General features: G+C 36.9%; 1 protein-coding gene across 6 annotated transcripts in view; it reads left to right on the forward strand.

Annotated features, from left to right (window-relative positions):
* Positions 1-14044, forward strand: part of LOC139962156 (SLIT-ROBO Rho GTPase-activating protein 1-like) — an 80191-nt gene that overhangs the window by 7263 nt on the left and 58884 nt on the right. For all 6 annotated transcript variants that reach the window (XM_071962109.1, XM_071962113.1, XM_071962111.1 and 3 more), the window contains exons 2-3: positions 2726-2906; positions 5081-5252. In XM_071962109.1, the coding sequence (XP_071818210.1) occupies positions 2726-2906; positions 5081-5252 (353 nt within the window). The remainder of the gene's footprint in view (positions 1-2725; positions 2907-5080; positions 5253-14044) is intronic.

Here is a 14044-nt window from a genome sequence, read left to right on the forward strand (position 1 = left end):
GAGGCCATGCACTGATGTAGGCTGAGCTCTCAAAGTGCCATTAGCCAGGCACACTGTGCTACAGTATAGCCTGAGCTCATGGCTGTATGCATGTACCTGGAAACTGGAAATCCGTTGAGGATGCAAGCAAAGCAGATAGGTTAACTTCAATGTTCTTTGTCTGACTTGTGTGAAATTCTTTACAGCTCTTGAAATATGGTTCAATGAATCCAACTTACATTTTCACTTTCCTTCTATTCGATTTACATCAGCTCATTGTATCATTATGTCCTTGAATATAGATACAAGTACCTTTACGTTAGTATGTGACTGCTGAATATGGTTTGTAGTTATACTATGATCAATCACTTTCATACACCTAGATGCAAGGCATTAACAAGCATTTCCTGTTTACGTAGCAAAGGGCATCAGCAGTTCCTATTTATAATAAGCGTAAAATTAAGGGATAGGTCCCTATAGTTAGACATGAGAAGCGATGATTACATAACACTTTCAAGTTTCTTACAAACCTTACTCTGTCTTAACATTATGCTTCCTCAGTCGACCTAGAAAAAGTAATGCTTTTGACCCTTAATAAATAAAAAAAATGGAGGAAGTCTTTAAATTGATATGACCTTAGAAGTGGAATATTACAGCCACTGGTGGCATAGATGTGGTGAGAGGTTACCCGAGTTTCGTTGAAGGGTAGAGCTGGGAGGTATTGGGAAGGGAGTGTAGATCTGGAAATTATTTACAGTAGTTTTGTATAGAGTAGTGAATCTCAACATATAAAAACCTACAGTACTTTGTACTCTGTTATAGTGGCATTTTTGTAAGTTAAGAGACGGTATAGGGAACAAACAAAAGAAAATAGACCTGTCTCAATAGAGCATGAATAACTCTATTCTTTGAAGTTAGTGAATATAGCAAACAGGCTTGGAATCAGGGAGGTACATCCACCCCCCCCCCCCCCCTTTCCCTCTTTCTACACATCCTACACACACAAAAAAAGAAAGAAGAAAGTAGTTAAATTAGGCTTAGCACAACCTTGCATTTAGAGCATTTACACTATATTATAGCCTACTGCAAATATGTACCACTTTATATCTAAAATATTGCCTCCTAGTCAATACATAGGCTCACAGGACCACATACCCTCTGTGTTACAATGCTGGATTTTCCCTCAAGTGGCATTATACCATGTCTCACAGCTGTCACAATCATCTATAAAGTTCACCTCCCATTGCAACTATACAGGAGTAGTTGATCCATAAGCAACTTTCCAGACTTCCTTACAGCTGCTATACATGTATGTGTAATGTAGGTTTCACCATAGCATATATATTAGTATACATATTATACAGAGTGGGTTAAAGGGAAGATAATTTGCCGTGAGCCTGGACGATTTTCCTCTGCTTTGGTCAATGCAACGATAACAATAACTTCAAATGCTTGCCAATGACAAAATAAGGAATTACTGTATGTATAATGTACATAGAATTTTGTGGGACACCAAATCTGTTGCATTGGATAAAACTATGAACAGCTCGGTACACACTGACAAGTTACACTACAGTAGCAGAGTGACTAACGTAATATCTTGGACTTCCTTTCAATATTCACATCTGGATCATCATCGTATCCAGGTATGGAAGATGATACCGTCTTGAATTTGAGGTAACCTTTGGGTTCAAAACACAGTGACAGTTACCGAAAGCAGACACCCAGAAGCAATTAGCATTAGATCCCGGAGCACAGGGTTCAGTTAAGGGTCTGATTTGGTAGTGTACATGTATGCAAATGCTGATCAGACCCCGCGATTTGAACCCCAACAAATACACCTGGATCGAAGAAGGATCAGACACTGTGCTTGGTGTTGAATTTGTAATGTAATCAGCTTGTGGCTGTGTGATTAAGGGTAATGCAGTATGTCACACAGCTTATAGTTTCACACAGTTTCTGCTAGTAAACAAACCTGAACTTCCTGTCTGGTGATTGCGAGTCCCTGTGGTTTGATGCCGAGCACAAGGGAGGTTAAACATAGCTTGTCTTAATGTTGAACACCAAGGGGGAGGGAGGGGGGGGGAACTGATTGGTTATGTTGGTGTATGATATACAAATCATGGAAATCAAGTAAATCAGCTCAACTGAAAACTGGAACTTTTTGCTATGATATCATCAGAGAATACCAAGCTTGTAGCTATTCCTGGAGTTTCCAAGGGTTTATGTATCAAAGGAAAGTTTCCAGAAGTCTAATATCACAAATTGGAACAATATATGTAGATGTGCTTTTCAAGCTGTAGTAGCGTGGAATATGTTTCTTCTCTCGGATATGTGTCATAGAAAGCCAGTGTCACAGAAGGTGTTTACACTGTTATTTTTCAATGTATAATTAGGCAGTTGCCGACTTTAACTTTGATAAATGTTAGCTTAAAGGGGCCGGTACAGAATGTCTCCATGTCAGAGTGTAGATGGCTGTCCCAAGTTCGTGGAGAGCTGCAGTAAAGAAGTGCTCTTGTTTAGTAATATTTATTTTTGACAATAATTTTGATGTCGTGGGATTCGCAAGGAAATGGTTCATTAGAGAGTCACAGTTCTTCAGTAGTGTAGAAGAATGCTGTAACCAGAAAATAGCTTCAACTCTACATTGAATATCGGATTTTTCTTTCTCTTTTTCCCCCCATTCTCGGTAGATATTGAAGCAGAATTCAAGATCTTTCTTTGTCTTTTTCCCTCTTCTTGGTAGATATTCGAAGCAGACTATCAGAGCAGCTCACATGTCTGGATAAGAGGTCAGAAGTTGAAAAGGAAGTCCTGCAAGATTTTCAAGAATTTTTCCAGTCTCGAGCAGAGATTGAAAAAGACTATGCAAGAAGATTGGAAAGGCTCTATGAGAACCATGCAAAGAAGAGAAGACTACAAACACCGTAAGTTCTTCCCACCCTACTCCCGCCACCCCCCCCTCCCGCCCCACACACCTTATACCCACTCAAACTTTAGTTTGAATTCATTGGAAACAAATAATAACCAGCCTGCTTTTGTAGGAAAGAAAAATGCTTGATTTGTCTCTAATTGGTTCATAAGATATATGAATTTTGTGAAAGAAACAACTTAGGGGGTTAATTTGTGATGAAGTCGGAAAATTCAGGATATACTTGAATGACCTGTTATGAATGCTAGGAATTCCTTCTTCCCTTCAAAATGAAATCAGGATGCAAGATTGATTAAGAAAATAAGCAGAAAAGAGAAAACTTGACATTGAGCCAAAGAAATTCCTTTTTTTCGTAAGTCACGTTTTGTATCGGAAACTTCCAATTGCAACTCAGTGCAAATTTGATGCTATCTTTATTCATTTATAAATTAAGTTACTTTCGAATAGGGTAACTAGGCTTCTTACCAAAATCCATCAAATATGGATGTAAACTGAACAGTGAAGTATGATAAAAGAAATAATTCATGCAAAAAAAAAATGCAATTCATTAAAAAAAAAGATGGTTTTAAACAACAGCAGTGTATAAGCCATACAAAAGGATCCATTACCACTTCTGAGACAAAACAATGCAATTTACCACTATTGCAATACACAGAAATAAAATTTATTGACCAAATTTTTTTTGTTTTTTAAATACCTACTGTAGTCTTCTATGACAGAGCAACAAGTTAAAGGAGCTTATTGAGTTTATTCTTTGGTCATTTGATTAGTCAAATTTCATTTTGCAAAATTATGCAAAACGTTGAAAGATTTTAAATTATGCAAAATTTTGGCTTTTATTCGAATCATTAAAATTGTTTAAGAAATGTCTGGGTGAAGAAATTTTAAGGATTATGTCACATTCATTGATAAGTTAAGCACGAAGAAGTTCTAAAGTGAAATATATTAATAAATTGTCTTAGTTAGTCAACTGTAATCTTATTTTGAGTATTACTTGTTTGTTTCTGAAATTTGCTGATCAGACACAACAATGCCAATTCTGTAACAGAAGAATGCCTCATTGCCCATGACATTCATAACACTATGTTCTAGATTAATAATGTGAAGCTAGATGTTACATTACATTACAGCATATTAAATTACCATACATTATGCATTAGTGCATTATAATGCATTACCATACAGTGTCTAGTACATGATTACATTTTACTACAAACTTGATACATTACATTACCATGCATTACAGTGTACTTGAGTGTACAACACACTTTGTTATAATACTAATATTAAAATTGATACATTACAATACCATGCACAACATGACCATGCATTACAGTGTACAATACAGTGCAGTACAGTGTACAGCACACTTTGTTATACTACTAATATTAAAATTGATAAATTACATTACCGTGCACGACATGACCATGCATTACAGTGTACAATACAGTGCAGTTCAGTGTACAGCACACTTTGTTATACTACTAATATTAAAATTGATACATTACATTACCATGCACAACATGACCATGCATTACAGTGTACAATACAGTGCAGTACAGTGTACAGCACTCTTTGTTATACTACTAATATTATAATTGATACATTACATTACCATGCACAACATGACCATGCATTACAGTGTACAATACAGTGCAGTACAGTGTACAGCACACTTTGTTATACTACTAATATTAAAATTGATACATTACATTACCGTGCACAACATGACCATGCTTTACAGTGTACAATACAGTGCAGTACAGTGTACAGCACACTTTGTTATACTACTAATATTAAAATTGATACATTACATTACCATGCACGACATGACCATGCATTACAGTGTACAATACAGTGCAGTACAGTGTACAGCACACTTTGTTATACTACTAATATTAAAATTGATACATTACATTACCATGCACAACATGACCATGCATTACAGTGTACAATACAGTGCAGTACAGTGTACAACACACTTTGTAATACTACTAATATTACAATTGATACATTACATTACCATGCACAACTTGACCATGCATTACAGTGTACAATACAGTGCAGTACAGTGTATTACATTTATCCAGTCTTTTGTTGACCTACACTTATATATTCCAACAAGAATATTTCTGTGTGCATCATTTTGCCTGATTCTCTGTTTTGTAGATCGAATGCAACAGAGCCACAGATACCAAGCACAATCGCCTGTTGGAATGTATTGATGGACATGACCAGGAGTCACCAGAAACACCACCAGATACTGGGTACCATTTATGGAGATCACCTCTCCAGCAGGTTTAACCATCTCAAGGATGCACTGGAAACTGTTTATAGAAAGGTAAGAATTTATGTAACTTTCGTCATTATTTATGTCACTGGCAAGAATGGGGGAAAATGGGGGAGATTATGAAACACCTTGAAATATAATCATGGTAGGCCTATGACTTTATTGTTATGTCACTTCAGACCTCTCAATGTAATATGCTGTAGAAAACAAAATCAAGCTGAATGAAAAAAAAGAGGAACAGTATGTTTACTTGCACAGTGAATAGAACAAAGTATCGGAGGGACTAGCAGGTTCGCAGTCCACGCATACTTCTTCCACTTTCTGAAGGAACTGACTGACATAGCACCATTGTGATAGTTGTCAAATCAAAGTGATAAGGTGTCTACTGCAGTATTATGATGGTGTTGTAGGAACTGCTTTAGAAGTAAGAAATATCTAATTTACACTGCTATTACTCTTTGCTGTGTGATCTTAACCAAAGAAAAAATTACAAGGAAACAAGTGTTCCCCAAAAATATACTAGACAGATAAAACCAAACATGATTTCCAGTGGTGTTACCATTTCACCTCTTGTACTGACATTACACTGTTTCCTCTTTTAGAACATAAAATGTATACACACTCTTAAAGGGTGTGAAGACTCGAGCAAAAAGAAAAGTCTTATGCTGGTAATTTGACCTAGTTTCGAATGAGGTGTAATGTTCAGAAGTGTTAATCACCACCATCGATCCCAGAAAATACACACACAGCTTGCTACCGTCCAGCTAAAGATAACAATTAAGCTATCATGTTTCATTACTGTCTGCATTTTGTAGTGACACAAACAAAACGTCACTTGCAAGCAACAGAAAGTTCACTTTTTCAGATGGCCCCCGCGGTTTGGGGGGAGTCTTCAATGCCTTTAACCTGGCCTAGAACAAGATTGTTGCACCTGTGCCTTCCAATGGCCCTCGTGGGGGTCACTGCACTCTTGCTTCTGAATCTGCAGTTATGAAGTCTTAAACACATTTTTTTTTAGCTTGGATGGTCTTTAATCAGTGAGGGTTACATTTAGCAGTACTTTCTGGCTTACCTGTCTCCTCTTATCAACAGCATTCTCACTCTACATTGTGTAGAGTGCTCTGATAATCACATTTCTAGAGTGATTGGGTTAATATTACCAAAGGTAACATATCCAGTGAATAAACCAAAGTTACTCTGCTCCTCTCTTATCTGTCTCCAATCTACATTTTGCACTTTACCATCTACCTAGAAGCTAGATGAGGAAACATCAAACAGCTTGCAATAAAGCTTGCAGTAACCTAATTTTGTTACGTTCTCCCTCCATTTAAGCTACACTAAAAGTTCTCTCACAAATAGTTCTCTCTGGGTGATTTCGTTCAAGCAAAGCGTCCTCATTGAAGTGCCAGTCATCTTAGTGACTCACATAACCCTCCCAAAATTATATCAGAAAGCCTATTTGTGATGAAGTTGAACAGATATCATCAACAGTGCAAAAATTTAATGTGTTGAATATATATTCCCAAAGAATAATTTCTGTACACTTGACCTATCGCCGGTAAAGTAACTCTGTAACCTATACTGGGCTACTTCTGATTTGTGAAATGAGACGTTACCGAAAAAATACATATATATTTTTAAGTATCAAGTAAAAATAACCGATACCGAAACATACTTAATCGTCAGGGGAGTTTTGACTAATGAATGCATGTACAGTACTGCGATCCAGTTTCACACACAGTCTCACAGAATAAGTTAGTGCTGAAATATTTAAGTAGCAGTGTTGAAGGATCTAAAGCATTTGTCTAAAGACTGTGCTTCCCGTGTAAACAAAACTGCTATACATCTGTGGACTTGTATCGCAATATTTGTATAACAATTTGCGACGCGATACTGGATGAATTAACACTATAACCTACTAGTGTCGAAGGTTCAGTTCCTTGTTCCTCTCTCTTATCTGTTCCCAGTCACCTTTGCACATTCCTGTCAACCTAACAACCTACAATATTTGTAACGTCTTTAGCACCGAGTACTATCCTGTGTCCCACATCCGGGAGGGAATCTTGTCGATAGTACCGTCTTCTCCCTACAGTATCATTTAGGGAGTTAACCTACGTGTTCTCCACAGAGATTTTTTTTTATCCGGGAAGACTAGTTCGGTTCTTCACAGTGGAGACAGATTTCTCACTCAGTTTCTTTACCATTGGTGGGGGAGGGGGGGGGAATATGGGTAATCTGGTGATCTTATCAACTTTCACCAAGTAGAAGAGTGTATAAGTTATGTAAGAAGGTAGGTCTGTCTGTGCAGAACCGACTTACAGCTTACTTCCTTATTTACAGGGAAGATCCTTCCATTCAAGCAGTGAACTTCATCCACTGCAGAAGTCAATAGTAACAATACGGAAGGATATCTTTGTTTGTCTTAATCTATTGTTTGTCTAAATCTGCAACGAATGGAATGTTTAGCCATCTAATTTGCCTCTTTCTTCAAACAGGATTTTTTTGCTGTCGAGTTGTGTGTGTGCAGTATGTGCGTGTGTTTATGTAAGTGAGTGTGTATATGTGTAAACTGCTTTAGCTGGTAAAAATGAAATCCTAAATTAAGGAGCGAAAATGTTGACAATGTTTGAAATTAGCATTTGACCTGCACACTTGGGTGTCTAAGGTCATTTGAGGTCAGCAGAAATCAACAGGTGAAAATGGTTAAAGCTCAGTTTCAAAATTTATAATGTAGAGAAAGTTTTGATACATGCATATTACAAATTGGTCTTATAATAATGTCTAACAAGTAAAAAGTCAGCAAGTGTTGGTGGAGATCTTAGGTCACAAGAGATCAAAGGCAGTCAAGACATGAAAACCTTCTAAACATGATTTCTTAAGGGGTGGTCGGGGGGGGTGATATGTGGGATGCGAATAATGAGTACAAGGCCTTCAGAGGGGATTAAAAAGAACAGAGGGAGGTCACAAATTTGGTCCAATACTAGCACTGAAGCTAATACACTACATTGTTATTAATTCTAGTACCTGAATCCTGATTGGACTTTACCAAAATCAATGCCTAAAGTTTTCATTTGCAATTCAGCTTTTCTAATGTGGAAACTAACCACTAAGTGTGGGAATGGGAGGGGTGTGGAGGGAGTGTCACTGTTTTAAATAGATGGGTTTGTTAATAGTTTATGATCTCATCAGCATTAAGTTGTGGAGCAAAGTTCCTTCAATACACAAGATTGTTGTCATTCAAAAAAAGTGTCCTACACTTAAACGTTGGGCTTACCAATAATAATAATTGAAAATAAAGATTCTTTTGGAAAACAGTGTAGCCTACAGTAGATAATCTGTTCAAAGATAAGTTTGTGGACAACTACAGTAAGCCAAACAGTTATCTTTTATTTGAAAAAGAAATCAGTTCAACAATGTGTGAATTCCGTTTGAAAGAAATATGTGTACAAGTAAAATATTTTAAAACCTTTGCAGATAAAGTTAATTTAGTTTCAAAACATGTTTCTACATTTCTTGGATTTGTCAGTGAATCTAATAACTTTGATCTGAAAAATATGTGGTGGGACAGAAAAACTTGTGTATGAGCATTGAGAATTGGTAATCCAAATTGATATGTTGGCAGTGCGGTTAAATGTACAGTATGTGTGCAGGCCTATATATATTTATATATCTATCTACTGTATATGTATGTAGTGCAAAGTCTATGCAGAAATGTACTGGTAGCTATACCATGTACTAGCCTGCCTATTGCCCTGATGACTAATAAAAGATACACAGGAGTTCCCAGTCAATCAAATCACCCTGGCATCAAAATATACAAGTTTGCCGTCCAGAGTAACATCTTATGGTAGTGTTGTATAGTACTAGGTTATTCAATGTCTGGTATCAGGTTGCAGTGCATTGTATTGTAGTTACTGTTATACTTTTGTGTTAAAATCAATACTTTCACTACAAGTAGTGATTTGGGACTCTTTGTACAGTTCATCATAAGTCAATACTGTAATGGTACTGAATAAAGCATATATAGTTTAAAGTGGCTGTTTAATAACAGAAGAAAAACTGTGCAAATTTTCTGTTGCTAAAATGGCCAGAGTGTTAAAAAATTGTGCAACAAAAATGTTTCAACATTTTGACAGTGTTTTACTCTTTGATTATATATACTTTCTTTTTTTCTGGGTACTTTTTGATATACTCATAACAGCTATCATTCAAGTATAAAATGACAATCTTGATGTTCAAAAAGTTTTCACAGCGAAGCAACCTGAGTATTATCCAGCATTGTTTCTTGTCACGCTTCACCTAAGGAAGTGTTTCCAATGAGACATTGCTCCAATAGACAAAGTCTGGAAGTTATATTTTTGGAGGCAGAACAAAACAGACACACACAAAATTTTTAAACAAAAAAGTAATTGTAATTTGTTGCTCTTTGTTAATTTGCATCTCACATTGCTGAAGGCAAAAGGAATCTTTACAAAGGTAATGGCACATGTGTGTATACATACATGTGTGTGATATGTTGAGAAACTTTACAATGGTAATGGCATGTGTGTATACATGTGTGTTATATGATGGGAAGCTTTACAATGGTGATGGCATGTGTGTAAATGTGTGTGATATACATGTGTGCAGTGTTCGACTTATGGCCAAAAAATTGCATAGCAACAAATTTCGACAATTGCTATACAATATTTTTGTTGCATAGCAGTTCCCCAATATTGAATAGCAGTTTTGAAATTACCACAAAACGGACCAAATGTTGGCGATCAATGTATTAACTAGAAAATGTTTGTTTATTATTATTATTTATACTAGTTTTGCTACGATGATCGTTTTCAATATCGGTATCGGCCGATATTTGCACAATATCGGCAGCATATTGGTATCGGTAAAATTTTGCCTAATTGCCGATAACAGCAAACCGATATTGAACTTTTCTTTTTAACAGCAGAGCTACCTGTACTTATTTATACTTGCAATGATTTGTTAATCTGCCCAAGACAATCCATTTCTTTAGCGTCAGTTAAACTCAGATTAATTTTCGATTAATATCCATGGAAACCTGACTCTCCGTAACATCTAAAAACACGTCTACGGCGCGCGAATATAACCAATGACCTTCGTGAACCTTGGCCTACACACAGCATTAGTGCAGCATATATACACTGTACTAACCATTCATTTCCTCAAAGGCCTCTGTGAAAACCTTGAACATGATGCATACAGTAACTGCACAGTTCAGCAGTGTTGGAAAACCTTGTTCAATTTCCCGCGAACACACTGCTGATTTCCCGCCGGTGTTCGCCTGCCTAGCACGCGTAACGTGCGAGCATGAAGGCGTGGTGTCCAGGGTCCCGTCTTAGGGCTATGGTGGGGTCATGGGGTAGAACCCCTCGTGGGGATCCTGGGGGCGAAAGCCCCCGAAAATTGTTGTCATTTTTTGCGATGTCTGGCGATGAAAAAATTCGCAGTTGAGAATGCAAAATATTGACAACTTTTTTTATTTAAATTGTCACGAAACTGATGAAATTTTAAAATGACAAGTTAAAGTAGCTATATTATGTTATAAAATGAAAAGAGATTTAATCTGTCTTTCAATCTTTAAAAAGTGCAACTTACAAAACTTCCGATATTATGAAACAAACTACGTTCAGCAAAGCCCCGTTTCTAGACTGCCTAACAATGAATAGCGTGCACTATGCGTACATTTTTACAACTGCAGTGTTTAACCCTATACCCAACTACTGTACCACGGTACATGTGCTGTGAATTTGCCCAGGTACCTTCCCAACAACTGTGAGCTCATCCCCTGTGTAACACCTGTTTGTTAACATTTTTTTGGCACGTTGCCAGGGAACCTTTTAGTTACGTGAGATCCGTAACCGCTGAGGTGGTTAGGTTATTTGCTTTACACTTAACTATGGTAGGATATTATTTTTTCAGGTTTTTTTTCGCAAGTTTGTCGTTTTGGATCGCATTTTGCGATGCGATATCGGAAAAATCGAACACTGCATGTGTGTGATATATATGATAGAAATCTTTATAATGGTGATGGAATGTATGTGCATGTGTGATATATATGATGGGATCTTTTCAGTGGTAATGAAGTGTGTTTATGTCATGTCTTGACCTAAGACATCTATGTTAGATAAAATTGAATGTGGTCATTTACAGCCTCTCTTTACATTCCATTGTAATCAGGGACCAACCAATCCTGAACTCTACAACCGTTTTTGGTACTATTGTCTAGTAACACAGTATGACAATGTACTTTGTCCAAAATGTATCCCAGCATACCGTATTGTAATGTACAGTTATGAATGAAAAAGGTCTAACCACTTAATTGTCCAATTATTAAATGTTTGGGTTCGATTGTTTTGGGACACCAATGTTTTGGTTGTTTTTATCTGCTAAATCTCTGCCAGCAGCCCAAATTTTACAAGGTATACACTGTGTGATTATTTTCTACACAGTAATGAAAGCGATTGATAAGACCGATGAGATCACATACATAAAGATGCTTTCATAACTTCATACTTGGTATGTGGATCCACCTCAGTGACTCCAAGAACTGCAGTGGTCATTTGAGGTGAACAGTGAATATTTGGTAAATAGTAAACTCCAAAAGTACTTCAAAGAGCATTTGCGGTCACTAGAGGTCAAGTCAATGTACATGATAATTTAACTAAACAAAAGTAAAGCTTTTCTGTACTTCATACTTGCTATATGGATCCAACAATCTCATTAAGGTCAAAGGTCATTTGGATTCACTAGAGGTCAATATCTGCAAACTTACAAAGTTACTTTGTAATCATGTTAGTACCCCATACCAATAGATAAAACTTGTATTTATTGGTGAGTAGGCTTGCCACATCAATGGCAGAAGTCCAATTGTTTTGTTTGGAAATGTAAAGGTTGACAGAGTTCAAAGTCTGACACCTTGTAAGTGGTAACCACAGTAACTCCAAAAGTAAGGCTTAGATGAACATTGTGAAATGTAAAGTACCTAGGTTCCAATTAGTACAAGAACGTTGCTGATCACATAAAACAACAATGGTCTGTGTGCAAGTTTTACAATTACTACACATGCTGCCATATAAAACGTGACCAGGAATCACTTAAGCTGAACAGATTACTGTCCTCTTCCTTGAGGACCCTGGAGCTGCTTAACAGTTGAACATTGTACCATAGTTGTATGATATAAAGATTAGACGAAAAGGCCAGTATGGCATTATGGCCAGTATGGCAAACAGATTACTGTCCTCTTCCGTGTGGACTCTGGAGCTGCTTAACAGTTGAAAATTGTACTATAGTTGTATGATATAAAGATTAGACCAAAAGGCCAGTATGGCATTTTGCTGTGATGTTGCCAGTTGTATCCTGATTCAAGATACACTAAATATGTTAACATTCTCAAACTCTTACGTTTATCCAAGTGGTCTTGTTCTCTTCTGACACGCTTTCATCATCGGGAGTTAACGCTTCAACTTTCTGCAATGTTTCTCATGCAATGAATCCTGCCATAATTGCTAAAACTCTCTGAGAAACTTTGCTCCTTTTCCTTCGCTATTTTCCTCTAGTCATGAAGAACGTGACTTTGACAGATCACACCAGGAAATACTCTTCCCTGGTTGGTTGTTAAAATGTTGCTGTTTTGTTTCACACATGATCCGTCTGTATCGTGGCATGTCATACACATTACAGACTCTGTGACATTGACTCATATATGGATGCTGACAGAAGCCAACTTTCTAAAGACAAGATGTAACGTTATACGCCAGAGTGACGACGCCACTTAAATCCCTGCATCAGTTGGCCTGATTTCATTGTGGCTATTACTCATCCAATATTGATGAGATTTTCTGGCAAAGCTCATAAAACCTGTAAATCCGTTGATGGGGACAACTAGGTCTAGAAACTTCATTCTAGATAAAAAAAAATAACTAATGTTTCAAAATTTATTTGAATTCTGTTTGTGTTGCAATAATCCAATTTTCTTTATTTTAAAGCGGCTGTTCTCATTGATTTTGGGTAATTTATGTAGAAAGTTTTACTTTAAAGTAATCACAGAAATGGCCAATATTTTGACCATTTCTGATCTACTCCTAGTTGGTGACTAGGACCATTAATTTAACAAAACTATTCCGGTGATCAAATTTTCAACTTTTGAATGGATTATCATGGCATGCTGTTACCTTGTGAAAAAGTGACAGACTTTCATGGTTTTATCGACTGCTGTCTTGTTCGCAGTAATACATGGCACTTAAAGATGGTTTTTTTTAGTTTCCCTTTATGCTGTATTTAAACTGGAGTTCCATACATAATTGGGCCAAGGTATCGGGTGAGAGGAGGGAGAGGGAGGGAAGGCATGATGTTTGATGAGGAATAAAGCAAACTCCTCACTGCTGCATCTTTCATATTTGTATCTACCGTGTGAGTAATGGTGACAAATTACTGGACGCAGTTTTATAGGCCTCTAGATACTGACAAGAATGTTCGGTGAGTGCTGTCAGGACAGTGTGTTAAACTTCACTAAGAAAGAAAGAACAATTTAATTCTACAGGGGCCAAAAAAAAAATGGAAAAGACACGTGACAGTATGATTTGTATGAAGTGTACATAAACAGTTCAAAACTTTGACATTATGTGTTATTAATGCTAGCGATACTGACATAACCAGCTTGGGGTCCTGGAGTGCTTGTTAATTGGAAAGTAATCCTGCTGGGATATTGTAATTGCCACCGAGAATAAAATGTCACAGCCATCAGCCGTATGATGCCCTGCCGGCATTTTTCTCTTTTATTGAATTAAGAATCTAGCATTCTTTTATGGAAACTTTCTCCTGAT

Source organism: Apostichopus japonicus, chromosome 20, assembly GCF_037975245.1.
Source record: "Apostichopus japonicus isolate 1M-3 chromosome 20, ASM3797524v1, whole genome shotgun sequence".
In the NCBI taxonomy this organism is placed as follows: domain Eukaryota; kingdom Metazoa; phylum Echinodermata; class Holothuroidea; order Aspidochirotida; family Stichopodidae; genus Apostichopus; species Apostichopus japonicus.